General features: G+C 63.2%; 1 protein-coding gene across 3 annotated transcripts; it reads right to left on the reverse strand.

Annotated features, from left to right (window-relative positions):
• Window positions 1-2,786: 2,786 nt before the first annotated feature.
• Window positions 2,787-16,224, reverse strand: EPN1 (epsin 1). 3 transcript variants are annotated; one of them, XM_082436511.1, is made up of 11 exons: window positions 15,948-16,222; window positions 12,810-13,136; window positions 8,800-9,049; window positions 7,431-7,555; window positions 6,979-7,053; window positions 6,359-6,442; window positions 5,442-5,745; window positions 4,975-5,085; window positions 4,789-4,875; window positions 3,485-3,742; window positions 2,787-3,401 (listed from the first exon to the last, which is right to left on the reverse strand). In XM_082436511.1, exons 2-11 carry the CDS (start codon window positions 13,035-13,037, stop codon window positions 3,193-3,195), a joined length of 1,731 nt encoding a protein of 576 aa, XP_082292637.1. In that variant the 5' UTR covers window positions 13,038-13,136; window positions 15,948-16,222; the 3' UTR covers window positions 2,787-3,192. The 3 variants fall into 3 exon arrangements, with proteins under 3 accessions (XP_082292637.1, XP_082292638.1, XP_082292639.1); XM_082436512.1 differs by lacking the exon at window positions 6,979-7,053 and having other exon boundaries at window positions 15,948-16,224; XM_082436513.1 differs by lacking the exon at window positions 4,789-4,875 and having other exon boundaries at window positions 15,948-16,224.
• Between the last annotated feature and the right edge of the window lie 284 nt (window positions 16,225-16,508).

Genomic DNA, 16,508 nt, shown 5'->3' on the forward strand with positions numbered 1-16,508 from the left:
AAGGAGCAAACGTTAAATAGTACTCTTGGAAATTATAAGTGTTCAAACAGAAGTAAACTGATGTGGATGAAACAAAGAATTCGCCCTAGTAGAATAAGAGCAGGAAGACACACTCAATAGGAAACGAAAGACAGCAAAAAGAACTTGCTGAAAAGCTCTTGGGAAACCTATGGTTGTCCCGGGGGTTGGGGACCCTGTGGGCTTTCAGCTGGTATGGGTGGCGGGCACTAGAATTCCCGCAAAGTACAAGGAGTTGCTGGGAGCGAGCTTTTTCTCAAAGAGTCAGGTAGTAAATACTTCAGGCCGGAGGGTCTCTGTGACGCCTATTTAACGCTGCCTTTGTATGTAGAAGCTGCTCTAGACGACGGGTGTGCCTGCATGCCAGTAAAACTTCATTTACACAGTGAGTGTCCCTTCCCACCCTCCCACCACAGGGCGCTGACCCCTGAGTTGGGGCATCAGCTGACGTGTGTGGGTTTCACTCCCGCACAGTAAAGGGCTGGTTACACCGACTGAAAGCAGGAATGAGGGCGTTGGTTCCAGTGTGGCAGGAGACGGACGGGCGTTCTGCAGAGAGCAGATCATTCTGAAGGAAAGCATTTCTGCTTTAAAGGAAACGTGGGGCAAAGGCAGTCTGGCTGAGGCCGAGTCTGGGCCTGAATTGGAGTTTCCGTGTGAGAAAAATTAAGACGGGGTGAGACGGAAACCCTGTGAGCTTGTGCAGCGTGGGGCGGTCAGTACGGACGTGCACATGCGTGAGAAGGGGGCATGTGCAGGGGCAGGTGAGAGGGAGGGTGCAGGTGAGTGTGGGGACGTGCTGAGGACGTACGAGCAGGCAGGCCAAGGGACCAGGGGGCCTGGGAGAGGAAGCGTGTCCAGCGCTGGCGCCCAGCCGGCCCGCGTCGCCCCCGCCGCCCTCGGTCTCCGGCGCCACCTGCTGGCCACAGGCCCACAGGCCGCTCCCCGACCCTAAACCCATTCAGAACCAGAGCCGGCCCGGCCGTTCAGAACAGCCCTGGGCGGGGCCTTGTCCCTTACGCCCCCTGGACACAGACGCCCGGTCAGAGGCGCACGCACAATGGCCCGGGCAGCGGGCGTGAACCACCAAGAAGGGATGGGTCACTACAGGCCAAGCGCTCGGGCCTACGGGGCGGGCGCCCTCAGGCTGCAGCTCCCACTGAGATGGTGGCCAGAGAACTCTGGAAAGCGTGGTACACGAGGAGACCCAAGGTTCTGGAGCTCCTGTGTACTTCACGCTGTAAGGAATGAAAAGGAGGACGCCCGGGAGGTGATGCAGCCCCGCCTCATAGGCACGTGGCTGCCAGGGTTGTGGTGGTTTCTCCTCTTCCATTTTGACAAATAAGGAAACCGCCAGAAAGATTGCAGTCTCTAACCTTTAACCCTTCCACTAGCGTAAACCGCAGTCCCACATTCCCGTCATCGCCTTCCTCTGCATTTTTTAAGAGGTGGCAGGCAGGCTCTGCGGCATCACGTCCAGTGAAACAGAGGGTCTGGCTTGCGTCTGGAGGGGGAGGGTCCTCGGGGACCCCAGGGGCTGGAACAGGAGGGCTCAGGGGCCCAAGAGTCAGGAGCAGGGATCAGGACGGCCCCCGAGGATGGTACCCCTGCCCTTGGTAACTGCCCCACCACCCCCCGTAAGCCCGAGAGACACTCTCACAGCACCTCGAGTCCTGAACCAACCGACTGGACTGAGCTCCGTGCGCCCCATCCTCCTTGCGCAAGGGTGGTGGCCCCCTCTTCCGTCTATCTGGACCCCACAAAGCTCCCATCACCACGGGTACGAGGAGGGAGCCTGGCCTGACCAGTCCAAGACCAGTGAGTCTAACACCCGCCCCTGACCTGCACACGCACTCCTGTTCTGGGACCCATCGGGGCCACCGTGCCACAGCCGTGTCTGAGGCTCCCCAGTCACCCCCCCACACCGTGGGAAGTGGGCGCCACTGGAGGCAGGTCAGTGCAGGCCAGCCTGGGCGTGCCCTCTGGCCCCTGGTGGTCTGCATGTACCTGTGCCCTCGCTCGCCCCATGCCAGGGCACCTCCTGGGAAAGAACAAAGGCCAGTTGATCTCGGGGTGCCCGGCCCATGGGATGAGTCCCCCCGTACCCCTGAGCCAGCTGTTAAAAAGAACCACTTCGGGAACAAACCGGGCGGGGACCTGACCCCCGCGAGCGTGGCGGGAGCCCCCATGGAGCCCCATCACCCAGCCGGGGCTGCAGGGCTGGACCAGCAGACGCTCGCTGTTCCTGGGGGCGACCGTGGCTTCACCTTGCCGGCTGGCCTGCAGACCCCCTGGGGCCCAGCCCGGAGCACAAACAGCAGGCAGGAGGCACCTGTGGTCTCCAAGCTCAGCCAGCAGCAGCCGATGCGGGCCTCCAGCGGTGCCACGCTGCGCATAGGATGGCCGGGGCGTGTCTGAGGTGTGTCAAGTGTGTGCCACCTCAGTAAGAACTCCCCGTCCTCACCAACAACTCATGAGCCCTGGACCCCAACTTCAACGTGGTGTCCGCTGGCACAGCCCAGGGCCCCGTCAGCTCTCCAGGGGACTCCTGACCCTCATAAGGGTGACTGTCTGGCCCTGAGTGGGCCACAGCTCCACCAGGACTCAGTACCCCCTCCCACCCCCAGCACAGAACCGAACGGCACCCAGAGGGTCAGGGAAATCAAGGCTTCCACGAGCGGCCGGCTCCCAACTGCCCCCAGGAGGCCAATGGGTTCGGAGCCCTGGGTGCCCCAGGTGAAGGGGTCACAGGAACCATGAATGGGAACTTGGGGGCACTGCGCCCATAAGAATTGCCATTTATTCCCGAAGTTGCCAAAATCATCACCAAGGATTCACCGAGGGGTGCGTGAGGGGACGAGGAGGCTCAAACACTGATTGAGGGGCCAGTCAGGAGTTGGGAGGGAGGGAGATGGGTGGGGGGACCCCCCCGCTGTCCCTCCCCCTTCTAATGCCGTGGGCAGGGGTCCCCCTCCGGCCGCACCCCTCCCCATCCCCAGGTCCAGTTTCTCTCTGGGGAGGCAGGGTCGGGGATGTGGGGAGACGGTGTAGTGTGAGTGGGCCCCAGGAGGGGGAAGGATGCTGGGGTGGGGGCAGGGGTCCCCCGCTTCACATGCACTCACAACACTGGTCGCCCAGGGAGCAGGAGTGGGGGAAGCCCCCTCCCGCCCTGGATTATAGGAGGAAGGGATTAGTGTTGGGGGCCGGGGGTCCCTGGGGCATCATGGGGGGTAGGCCAGGGCCCCCGCCAAGGGGAGAGATGTACGTCGGCGGCGCTCCAGCGACCGGGGGCACGGGGCTGAGCCGGAGCTGGTTCAGGGTGAGTGTCGCGGGGGGCGCGGGCTGGAAGGGGTTGGTGATGGAGGGGCCAGTGGCCGGGCCTCCTGCAGGGAGAGAGGGCAGGGAGCGGAGTCGAGTCAGGGGTCTGCCGGGCGGACCAGCACCCCTGCTCCCGGGCCGCACTCACCGCTCGGCAGGAAGGGGTTGGAGGCCTTGGCTCCTGGTGGCGTGGGGCCTGGCCGGCTCACCAGCGAGTCCAGGTCCACCAGGGCGGCATTGGGCCCCAGGAACGACTCCGGCGTCTTCCGCGTGGGCGGCGTGGGCGTCGGGGCGGCTGCAGGCGGGGGACTCCCCACAGCCTCGGCCAGCGAGCCCCCGACCCCGCTCATGTCGAAGGCACCGGGACTGCGCGCGGGCACCTCTCCGGCGAGCAGCTCCAGCTCCCCTGGAAGGGGCCGCAGAGGGGGGTCAGGGGGAGGCGGCCCCGGAGCCAAACCAGGCAGGTGTGAGGCCAAGAGGCAAGGCCGGGAGGACCACCCTCTGACAGCCTCCAGGTCAGGGACCGGCCCCAGCGGGTGACAGCAGAACAGCACCGCTTTCGGAAGCTCACACGACGGGTCCTAACTGCCCGGAGGGGACGTGTGGGGGGGACAGGGGCAGGCGCCCACCGTCCCAGGAGACTGGGTGATGTGCCGTTAGCGTGAGGCCTGATTTTTTTGTCTCTTTAAGATTTAAGAACCCCGTCTGATATTGAAGGACATGCACACGTGTAGCTGAAGAGCAGCCTGGAAGAGTGAGACCTGCAGACTGGACGGGAACCTACGGTCGGCCTGGGGTGGGGGAGGCACTGGTGCCAGCCCTGCTCCCTCCACAAAGCCTGCTGCACTCGAAGACGCAGAAAAACCGAGGGACCAGAGGGAATGTTACCCAGGGCGGGGAGGCGGGCACCACGAAGAGAGCCCCCAACACCACACAGACTCGGGGTCTCAGCTCAAGGACAAGCCCAGGGACGACCTGCAGACATGAGGGCCAGCCCGCTCTGGCCGGCAGACAGGCGCTCGGAGCTGCAGGAAGAGGGGCGCACAAAGGCCCCGGGCCGCCAGTGGGCAGGTGAGGAAAGGGGTGCGGCTCCCAGGGGGACGGGCAGCCATCAGGCCAGTCCGGCGCCACACCGCCCGGAAGCCCCCAGACAGCCTGCACGGCACTCCAGAAACATTCCAGGGTGACAGAGGGCAGCATTTGGGGAAACTGGAGAAAGGGAATTCTCTGTACGATTTTTGCACCTCTTCTCTAAGTCTGAAGTTATTTGAAAACAAAGTAAGAAGTTCCTCCTTACGACGGGTGGACGGCCAGCTCCACCTCAGTCGCGCTGTTACAAGAGCCCTGGGGGCCGGGCCCACCTGGGGGCTGCAGCCATCCTGCTGCGTCTCAACCCTCAAGCGGCCGCCCAGCCTGCAGGACAGGCCTCCTGGGCTTGCGGGGGACACTCACCCGTGCTGCTCCCAGAGGCCGGCAGGGCTGTGCGCAGTCGTTCGAAGTCGGAGAACTCGTCGGGCTCCGTGTCAAACCCCCCGACCGCTGTGGGGTCAGGGTGTGCCCTCAGCTTCCCCAGGGGCCCAGGCGACGCGACTCCTCCCACACTCGAGGCCCGGCACCCCCGGGCCACCCCCCCAGTACCTGCGGTGCCATTGGCGCTGGGCTTGGTATGGGACGCCCCCCAGGGGTCTGAGAAGGCCGGGGCCGGGGCCCAGGGATCAGAGGCTGGTGGTCCGCCGACCGGGGCCCCGCCTGCGTGAGGAAGAAGGCAGGTGAGGGGCTGGCAGCCCACCCCGCCCCTCAAAGCCAGGCATTCCCGAGGCTTCAGGCCCCTCCCCCGCTGGCCCCTCCCACCGCGTCCCCACCCTGCAGCCCTGCGCGCTCACACTGCCAGGCGCCCCCTTCCGGCAAAGCCCTCCTCAGCCTTGAGGCCTCCAGAAGGCCCCCGAGAGGCCCCCGGCCAGGGTGGGGCGAGGGGCCTCGTGCGTGCCTCACCCAGCCCCTCCCCCGCCTCCTGCAGCCCCCACAGCCAACGGGCACCCACCCCCAGGGCACCCCCGGACTGCACGCCACACCTGCTTAGGGTCAGGGAGGCAGTGGGCACTCACCGTCTGAGCTCCCCCACGGGTCGGGGGTAGGTCCTTCTCCAGCCGCAGGGGCCGCGGTCCCACCCCAAGGGTCAACCGGGGGCCCCGCAGGGGCAGCAGGCCTCCAGGGGTCCCCGGAGGCCGGCGCAGGAGCCGGACCACCCCAGGGGTCAGCAGCGGGAGGCACAGGGGGTCCCCCCCAAGGGTCCGAGGTGGGGGCCGCCGCGGGCAGGGCAGCAGCGATGGGCACTGGGCCCCCCCAGGGATCCGCAGCCTGCGGAGCAGCCGGGGCCGTGAAGACGTCAGCAAGATCCATGAGGGACGACTGCAGGGAAGAAAGAGGAGAGAGAAGGGGCAGTGGGGCGGACCCCGACCCAGAGAGAGGACGCGGGGGAGACAGGACGGCCACACAGCAGGAGGGGCAGAGGGAGCCGGGCGTCAAGGGGAGGCAGACCTACCGCCAGGGGACCTCCGAGCGCCCAGAGCGGACGGGCGCGGGAGCAGACGCCCAGCTGCTTGTTCCTCTGACACACTCCCCCGGCCACCTCCCCACCCGCCCCGGCCCTCCTCCCACCCTAGCCCCTCCGTCCACTCTCCGCACGGCAGTCGGCTGGCCCTGCAACACCACACGCCCGCTTCCCACCCAGGCCAGGCCGCTGACCAGCCCCCGACGGGGAGCCCCCGACACCACACAGACTCGGGGTCTCAGACTCAGCCGCCGCCCTCGGCCCCGCACCCGCAGCTGCCCACGCGCTCTGGATGGGAGGTGCCCCCGCAGACCCTGCACGCCCCTCCCTTCCCAGGGGCAGGGGGGCAGGCGGAGCAGGGCCGAGACCCTCCTGGGCTGCGCCGGACACTGATGAGGCCTCTGGCCGAGGCCAGCCTGGACACGCTCTCCTGCCACTCCGCCCGCCCAGCCAGGCCGGGCGCCCACTCACCTCCTCCTGGCCCACGGTCTCCCTCCTGCTCTCCTCTATGGCCATCTGCAGCCGCAGGTCGTCCCCACGGCGGATCCGCTCCTCCTGTTCCGGCCGGAAGCAGCAGGCAGGGGAGGGGTCAGACTCTGAGCGACGGGGCTGACACTGCACTCCCCACCCCCCACATGGACAGCCCCGAGCCCTCCCACCCAGACAACGGCGACTGAAAATTAAAATGGGATGCGGACGATGTGTGGGATGGGGTGGGACACGGGGTCTCAGGCCGGGGCGGGGGGGACGACGACGGGAGGGTGCCGTGCAGGGGACAGGACGGGCCGGGCCGGGCTGCTCTAACGGGTTGGGGAAGCACGGGGCGCCTGACTCCAGGTGTTTTCTGCGCGGGGTGAAGGTGGTGGAACCCTGGGCTGTGACGGAGAGAGAGGAGGGCACCCTCACCACCCAAAGCAGCCACAAGGCATCTGCTTCACGTGCCGGGTATCCTTCCGGGGACCCATTAGACACAAGGTCCCACTGAAAACGCTGCAGCACGAACGTGTGGGGGTGGGGCCCTTCAAGGTGAGAGGAGGCGGGGACCTGGGGAGGGTCTCAGGGGAGCCTCGGGGTGGGGAAGCTGCTCTGACCTTATCGTGCTCCTCACGGCTCAAACTAAGGGCCAGCTGGAGCTGGACGTCATCCTCGGGGCCGCAGGACGGGGGCTGGGGGAGAGAGAGCGTGAGGGGCTGGGGGAGACAGGAGGGGCCCAGAGGTGGGGAGAGAGACGTGCACACACAAGGATGGAGACAGAGAGCCAGGCTCGGACAGAGCAAGAGACACACCGACACACTCCCCGAACTGGTGAAGAACAGCAAGGAGACAAGCTTGGGGTGTGGGTGGGAGCCGGGCTGGGCAGGGCCAGGACGGCCAAGCACCCAGAGAGGAAAGGGAGCGGGGAAAGACGGGGCAGAGGGCGAGCAGAGAGAGGAGAGAGACCGGGAGAGGAGGGGCGGGCAGGGGCTGACGGCGAGGCGTGGAGATGGATGGCAGAACGGAAGTCGACCCCGCCATGCCCCGCATCCCCGCGGCCCGGCCGTACCTGGTCAGCCTCCTCCTTGCTCATGGCCAGGGCCAGCTGGAGCTGCAGCTCCTCCTCCCCGCTGCTCTGCGGCCAGGCCTGCTCTGCCTCGGGCGGGGGCCCAGAGCCCACGGCTGCGGAGGAGGCTGAGGGGACACAGACGCTGAGACCCAGACGGAAGAGGGGACCCCACGGCCCAGGCGGCCAGGCTGGCAGAGTCTGAAACCCCCCGACTCCCCTCGGGCCTGGCCTCCCTCCCCCAAGATCCCCAGTGGGACCCAGACCCCAGGCTCCATGGTCAGGGAGGGGGTGTGGTGTGCATGCAAACCCACGGAGGGGTGCGGCGGCCCCACCTGCAGGAAGGACAGGGTCAAAGAAGGACAGCCCTGGTGGCCCAGGACAAAAGTCTGCTAATAAAGAGGGACGGCCCTGGGGAACCTCTGAGCCCGTGAGCTAAGTTCCTGCACCGGGTCAGACGTGCCTTGTGGCCTGTCTCGGGGCCCCATCTCAGGCCCCAGGGGGACGGAGGGCCTTCCTCCCTGGTGCCCAGGTGGGAAAGCTTCCAACAGCCCCCAGTGGGGAGCCTGGGGCCTGCGGCTGGATGCCGGGGGAGGAGCGGCCTGCACACCTGGCCCCGGCCCCGTCCCAGGACAAGGGGCGAATGAGGAAAGGATGGAGGAAGACATGGGCCCAGACAGGAGGGAGCACCCAGGCTTCCCTCAACGGGCCAGGCTCGCTCCTGCTGGCCAGGGAGCGCTCACCATCGCACTCGCCTCTCCATCCTGACCACCTGCCAAGACACCACCTCCATCACCTGGAAACTGCTCGGGCCTCCTACGCGGTCCCGCCTCCCCAGCCCCCTCGTCCGAGAGCTCCCAGGCCCACCTCTCGGCATTACTCCCATCTCTACCCTTCCCGCTTCAAACGTGCAGACGGCTGCCACCTGTGCTCACGACACCACTTGGGGAATGTTTCGACCTGCGACACCCACCCGGTTCCAGCATAAAAGGCCTTTCCCAGCAGCACTCAGGATCTGCACACCCATGTATAAAACTGAAAGCTTCCCGACACAGCTGGACTTCCCAACGTGGGGGACGCCCTTTCTGTCTCCTCTACGTCACCTCGTTCTCCCAATCGCTGGTCGCCACCCGGCACCTACACTTCCTCCAACTCCAGCCGAGTCCCCTCGCCACCGCTCTGGCCCTCCTCCATCCTGTGCGCCACCCAGGGCCTCAGCCCCCTGCCCTCCGCCTGAGCAGAGCTCCCGCGGGGGCAGCAGCCTCCTCCGGGCGGCGCTCTCCCTCTCGGCACGGGCCGCCCTCAGACAGCCCGGAGGGAGCGCGCAGGTGAAGGGCGCAGGCGGGGGCCGGGCCTGGGCCCCCTGGCTCACCTGTGGCGGTCTGTGCCAGCTTCTCCTTGGTCTTGAGCGCGTGGGCACGCTCCTCCCGCAGCCGGTCCTCGTCGCGCAGCAGAGCCACCAGCTGCTTGGCCTTCTCGCGCACGTTCACACCCTGGTCCTTGCCGTCGCGGTCCACGTACTGGAAGTCCTTCAGCGTCTGCACGGCGTACATGTTCTCCTTGCACTGCTGCGACACGCGCTCCGAGCCCGTCTTGATGAGGTACTCCATCAGCGTCATGGCCTGCGGGGGGGGGGGGGGGGGGGGGGGAGGGCGCACCGTCACCCGAGGCCCAGCCCACCACACCCTCCACGGCACGAGCTGCCACCGGGATGGACCTTGAAAACACCACGCGGGGTGGCCGAAGCTGGGCCCCAAAGAGCAGAGTGTGCGAGAGAGTCCACTCACAGGAGATGTCCGGGCGGGCAAACCCACAAAGTGGGCCCGGGGACTTGGGGGTGACTCTCAGTGGGATCGGGAGATCCCCCCTTCTGTCTAGGGGGACGAAAATATTCTGGAACTAGGCGGGGCGATGGCTGCACAACACCATGGATGTGCTTAACGCCACCAAGCTGTGCACTTTAAAAGGGTGATTCATGTGTCACGTAACCTACGCGTATCTCAATAAACACCGGGAAAGGGGAGACGGCCGGTGCATCACCGCAGCCCGCGTGGGGATCCCCAAGCGAGTGGTGCAGACCCTGCTCTGTTCATTGAAACGAAGACCTAAGGTCGCACGGCCGGAAGGCGGCTTGTTAGGCCCCACTCGGGGTGCCCAGCGCACGACACATCCGCCCGCTTTCTCTAGCACCCTGTGAGTCTGCCAAGTGTCATCCCAAGCATAAAGTCTCACACCGCCCCGGCACAATCTGAAGACAACGGCGGAGGAGGGAGACGCCGTGCCGGCACGGCCCGTCCAGGCCTGGTGCTCCAAGGGAGGACCACGCGGGCAGGGATGAGGGAACACCCTTTGGGATCTTCTGCATTTTATGCCATGGGAACAAATTCCCTTTTCAGCAAGGTTTAATGGGAAATACCGCCCCCCACTCCCCACCCCAGGCAAGTCCTTCGTGGTCTGCAGAGCCTGGACTCCAGGCGGTCTGGGGAGTGAGGCGAGGGGTCCTGGCCCCTTTCAGGCTCTGTGGGAGGCCATGGCCACTGTCCTCAGGAAAAGGGCACACCTTAGATTTTGCAGGTGACACCAGGGGCCTCCCAGAGTTCCCAGACCCACCCAGGGCTCCTAAGTCTAGAGCAGAACGAAACAGAGAGGGAGGGACAGGCCACCCCGGGGAAGCTGTCTGAACCGCAGCAGAATCCGCCAGGGTCACATCTCCCCAGCCTCCCCAGGGAGCCTGACCTGGATCTGGCATGGGTCCTGAAGGTGTGTTGACACTATTCACCTCTGTAATTAGAGATTAGTCTTTAACTGACCCAGATATGTTTACGCCTTAGAGGAGAACGGAAAGAAGTAAAACCACATCCGCGTGTGGAAGGGCAGGCTCCAGAACTCCTGGGCCAGCGGTGTTTTGGAATTCAGAATTTTCCCGAGTTCGCGCCATAAAGACTGCACACACCACGTGTAACAGAAGTCCCCCAGAGGAGGGTGACACCAACGGTTGCACTCTGTGGGACCCTCAAATGCCGGATAAACAACCTCACCCCAGTCCAGATGGGGCCTTGGTGCCAAACGACTTTTGAAAACTTTCATTTTCAGAGCTCTGGGAACTTTGGAACTGCAGTTTAAAGACTGTGAACATGGAAATAACCAAAACACCCCACAGGGGGGAAATACACACGTACGAGCCGTGGCGTGTTCACATGACAGGAGGCCCACACACACAGCCACGTACATGAACGAGCGGCTGCTCCACACGTCAACCCCCCAGACGTGACGGCGAACAAAGACAAAAGAGAGCAGGACCAAGGATCACAGGCCACAGGACTCCGCGCCTGGAACTATCTCGGCAGACGGGAGGCCGGGCACGGTGCCTCCTGGGGACACATCCTCTACCTCCACCTGGGCAGTGGCTACAGAGGGGGGCACACACCTACGAGCCAGCCGGGCTGTGCCCTCAGGACACGCGCCTCGATGGAAAACATCACGGGTTTTCAAAACAGCCTGGTCCAGGACGTCCCGGGCCATCAGAATGCGAGCATCAGCTTCAACAGGGGCCAGCAAGCTTTCTCTGTAAGGGGCCAGCTGATAAACCCACCAGCATTTCAGGCCCTGCACTTCCGGTCCTGAGAGCTCAGCCCTGCACCAGGCCACGTGTGACAAAGCTTTACTTACAAACATAGGCAGAGGGCCAGGTTTGACGCATGGGCTGTAGTTTGCTGACCCCTATTTTCGAAAATAAAGACTGAGCCCCTGCACTCCTCAGCGAAGTCAGGTGACGCAGCCCGGAGTCAAGAGGGTGGGCTCGGGGGCGCCCCTCTCAGCCCCACCACAGCGAGGGCAGCCCTGAACCTCTGTGCCTCAGTTCGCTCACTTGGAAGAAGTACCTCCGCTGCTCTCCGCCCACAGGCACCGGTCACAAAGAACCTGCCGCCTGTGGCCTCTCTGGACTCACCTCCCCTCACACACCCGGTCGGGCCCCCTCCCCACCCAGCTTCTGTCCCTCCCCCTGACCTCACAAAAAGGCTCCCCAACTCCCCCGCCCTTTCCCTTCACAAGAAATGACTCAATCGAATCCAAGACCCAAGCATGGCTTGTAGGGAGGGGCATGGAAAGGAGCCAGAGCGAACGGGCCTATCCGGGCTGGAACGGGCCTATCCCGGCGGGAACGTAAGCGGCGCCACCTCTCCAGGCCTCAGGCTCCTCGTCCTGGAACCCACCAGGGACCCACCCCAGCCTCCGGGGGACAGACAGCCCGGCCGGCACATGCTCCAGTCCGCGTCCGAGACCAGGGGCCTCACCCATCTTGCCTACCGCCACATACAAAGCAGGCCCTCAACTGCCATTTTACCGAAGGAACAACGACAAAAGGACTCACCAACACCCCTGGGCCCCAGGAGTCGGACTCTCCCACAGAGGGAGGTCCTGGGACTGGCCTGAGGCCGCATTGCTGGGGGTGGGGCCTTGCCACCTGCCCCAGCCCCAGCACTTTACCACTTCTTGACCCACCTTGGGATGCCAGGCCCCAGGTCCCCAGAACAGCAGTCAAACGAGAAACCCACCCACTGAGCGCTGCCTGCAACTGAGTTCCCTTTACCCAAAGTCTGTGGTCTGTCCTTCTGTCTCTTCTTCACTGGATCGGGGCGTGTGCGTGTATCACTGGGGGCACTTTAGCCACATTTCAAAATGGCACAGGCGTATGCCCAGAAATTCCAGTTCTGGAAAATGGCAAACGTACACAGACATTCATGGCTGTCTTGTTTGTAAAAGCAGAACATTGCAAACAACTTAAAAATCCAGCACCAGGTAGCTGGCTATGTCAATTATGATCAACCCAAACAGTAAACAGAAAATTGTTTAAAAAGAAAGAAAGAATGACAAGCCTCTGTGGTCCTGATGAGAAACGATCCCTAACATGTATGCTTGTTTTCCTTTTTAAAAGTAGAATATGACTTACACACGGTAAAATTCACTCTTCCTTACGTGTTGCTTTGCGTTCTGGTAACGGCGTACGGCCACAGGACCACCGTTGCAACAAAGATACAGAACCAGCCCGTGGCCCCCAAAACTCCCCGGAGCTGCCCACCTGCCTGGACCTCCACGCACAGATCACCATAGAGGACAGACGCTGGGGACACGGCCGCCTCTGAGGGAGGGGCGGACACTGGGCACCCACTTAGGCCTTCTAAGTGGATCAGCCTTGAGAATGTGCCCCTTCTTCAAAAACCACAAGGCCCAAAATTCTTTGTTGCCTTCACTGAACAAGAGAGAGATTGACACGAATTACGTAAAGACACAGGACTCCAGCTCCTCCTGGAACCGGGCAGGCGGCCCGAGTCCGGGCACCCCCTGGTGGGCACGCCCCATCCGCCTCCGCCCCGCGCTCACCTTGTACACGTGCCGCCAGTTCTTGCCGTGGTCGTTGAGCCGCTTCCAGATCATGCTCATGATCTCCGAGAAGGCGACCACGTTGTAGGTGAGGTCGGCGATCTCAGACATGAGGGAGCTGGACGGGCCCCAGGGGTCGTTGCTCGTGGCCTCCCGAACCTTGATCTCGGCCTCCGAGTAGTTGTGCACGATGTTCTTCATCTGGCGCCGCAGCGAGGAGGTCGACATGGTGGCTGGCGGCGGGGAGGGGGGCGGGCCCCCCTGGGCGTGCAGAGACCGGGCGGCGGGAGGAGGGAGGCCGCGGCAGGGACTGCCAGGTCACCGCATCTGGGGAAAGGAGAGGACCTTTGGGAACACAAGCGGGACCTGCGGCCACCCGGCTCCCCGCTGCCTGCGGGGCGGAGGACCAGGTCCCCACTGTGGCCCCGGTTAACCTCTGCCTTAGCCACCCCATCCACCTTTCAGTTCCTCAGTCGTGCCCAGCTCCTTCCTGCCAGGGCCCAGCTCAGCGAGGCAGAGCGTGCGGTAGCAGGCCACAGGCCTGAAGGGGGCACGCCCCAGTCAACACTTCCTAGCCTGGCACTTCCCGCACCGCAGTCTTCTCCTCTGTGAGATGGGGCTTCACGCGGAGTCCAGACAACTGGAGGGAGCCTGGTGCACAGGAAGCGCGCTATCCACGTGGCGGTGTCGTGAGACAGTCCCCCTGCTCTTCCTCCCCCGCAGAGGCCCCCGCACTCACCCGGGGCTCCGCTGGAACACCCCACCCCACACCACAGCCGCCATTCCCCAGGGGGCCTCGTCGGTAGGCTCACTCGCCCTGGTGATTTTCTACTCGTTTGTCTCTGTGGCTGAGGCCGCCCTGAGAGCCCCATGGGGGCAGAGACCACGTTTGTCTGGATGTGGCTTTTCCCATCAGAGGAGCTGACCCGGAAGAGCCATTCAATAAACCGTGCAGGAAGGAAGGGAAGGAGGGAGGGCAGGAAAGACCTCTGGAGCAGGGGTGAGGGGGGCAGAATCCCCTGCACAAACAAGGACACACAGGGAGGAGGCCGACAAAGGGAGCAGAGATAGACAGGAGGGGGTATGCCAGGGGGACGAGGTGTCCCAACAGGGAGGCTCGGGGAGGAGAGATAAGGAACAAGCCCGCTGGCTGGGCCCCAGCTTCGTGCCAGGCACTCCTGGAGCACGAGACATCCATTATCTCATTTAACACTGCGGGCGGGGTTCTAACAGCTGAGGAAGCAGGGGCTCACATAGGTGAAATAACCCAGCCAAGGTCACACACTAGGCGTGGCGGCGCAGACTCCACCCCGGGCCACCTTGGGCTCCAGAACATACACTTTTAAGTCAACCTGTGCCGAGAGGAGAGTGATGGGAAAGAAACAGAAAAGAGGAGAAGGGGATCAGGCCAGGGAGGCCTGTCACAGCAAGCACTCACACAGCCCTTGCCCGGTGCCAGGCGTGCTCTTGGGTGCCTTACACACGTTAACGCCGGTCATCCCCGTGGCGCCGTGATTCACAAACAGCTCACAGGGGAGGAAGCCAAGGCACAGGCCTCACCTCTGGAGCAGCCTGGCTGCAGAGCAGGCTGACCACACCGTCCACAACCTTTCCAGCATGTCAGCCACAGGCAGAGACCTACGGAGACCTCCTACAACCTGAGTCCCGGGGGAGGCGGCTGGCCTCTGCCTTGAACACAGAAGAGCAGGCACTTGGAGACAGATGTGAACAGCTGAGAAGAGATGGCCAGGGTGCCAAGAAAGGCCCAGCCAGACACACTAATACGAAGAGCTGATCTGACAACTAACAGAGTAGGAGACTGAAAGGAAAGGGAAAGACAGAGGAGGAGAAAAAGAGGCAGAGAAAGCTAGGCAGATAAAGACACGAGAAACAGATAAAGAAACATGGGAAGAGAGTGAGGCAGGCGGGCAACGAGAAAAGACGGAGACCCTGAAACGAAAAGAGGCAGTAACCTGGGACAGGGAAATAAGAGACAAGAAAAATGGAGAAGAACACGAAATCTGGGTCCAAATTCTGGCCTCCCTGAGATTCAGTTTGCTCAACTCTGAAATGAAGGAAAAGATTCCACCCGGCAGAACTGTTGATTAAATACAATGGATACATAAAGTTCTTGGCGCTGTGCCCCGTGGGTAGTAGTTCAATAACGTTGGCTACTATTATTGTCAGAGAAAAAACAGAACTATTTCCAAAAGGGTGGCCATCAGAAGATGTGCTATCTTAACACCGTGTGTTTATATTAACGGGCATTAGAAGATATATTCAACCGTCACAGCAAAACTAAAACTTCACAGATACTGCTTAAAACAAGACTACGTTTTTCAAAATTGCTTAGCCCAAAAAGAATTACTAGATTGAATAAAACACAAATCATACGGCAAAATTCTCCAAGGGATACTCAGATATCAAACGATATCAAACGTCATCTGTGTGGAACAAAAAATCTACAAATGATAATGGAAACCAGAGCTCCCAGCAGTTAACTAACTACACACTTACTACGCGCCAGGGTTAGGCACTTAAAAGCATCACCTCCGTTATTAGGCAAAGCTGCCCTATTACGCAGGAAACATAAACACACTAATTTTAAAGACTAGGAAACTAAGGTTTGGTGATAAATCACCTGAAATATATTACAGGCTCGCAAAAAGTGGGCCTCTGATTCTAGAGCCGGGTTCTTCACCACAACTAACTCAAGGACCTGGGGGAAGGGGCAGACCCTAGACCAAGCGACAGACCCGCGGAAAGGGACTCGGGGTTGGAGAACACGGGTACCAGGACAAAAATGAGATGGCAAGACGACGGGGAGAGATGCACAGAGGCTAGAGACACCTGGCGAACGGAGACACCAACATTAATCCTGACCCTCAGACGCCGAAACGTGACACAAAGGCAGAACGAGACCGGGACAGACACACGGAGACAAATGCTTTGCAAAAACGGCGAAACAGACACGGACACGAGCACAAGCGAGGCCCGCGAGAGGCAGACACGCTGACACACAGGCAGACGCGGGAGAGACGGAGAGCCGCGGGCGGCCCAGGCCGGCCGGGAGCAGACACACAAAGGCCGCGGAGACGCCCGAGCGCGCCCGCCCGCCGCGCCCCGGCCCGCGCTCACCTCGGCCCCCTCACGCCGCGCTCCAGGGGGTCATGGCGGGCAGCCCCCTGCCCCCGCTCGGCCTCGGTGTCGCGGGGCGCGCGCCGAGTCGCGGGCGGCGGACGCGGAGCCGCGCTCGGGCGCACGCGCGGACGCACGGAGGGCCGCACGCCGACGGCCCCGCCGCCCCGGCGCCCGGGAGGGGCGCGGAGAGCCGGGCGGGGGAGGGGAGCCGCCGAGCGGACGGGAAGCAACCAAAGGAGGCGACGGACCGGAAGCGGAAACGGCCGCGCGACCCGCCCGGCCGCCCCGTCTGCGGCGAGCCTGCGCAGTGGCTAGTTCCGAGGACACGCTCTCCCGCGTGCCGTCACTTCCGGCGCGCGGGAGCCGTCGCCAGGAGGCACTTGCCTCATTTCCGCCCGCCTCCGCGAAACCCCGGGGACGCGCACGGAGAGGCGGGGCGCAGCGAGGGGTCGGCCAGCGAGCTCAGCCGAAGGCGAAAAAACCGCGTCGTCGTCCCCAGACCGCCCCCCGCGCGGTAGCCCCAGGCCCGCTAGACCACGCCCCACCGCGGTGCCTTGG

The sequence above is a fragment of the Balaenoptera physalus genome, assembly GCF_965194825.1.
Source record: "Balaenoptera physalus genome assembly, chromosome: 19".
In the NCBI taxonomy this organism is placed as follows: Eukaryota; Metazoa; Chordata; class Mammalia; order Artiodactyla; family Balaenopteridae; genus Balaenoptera; species Balaenoptera physalus.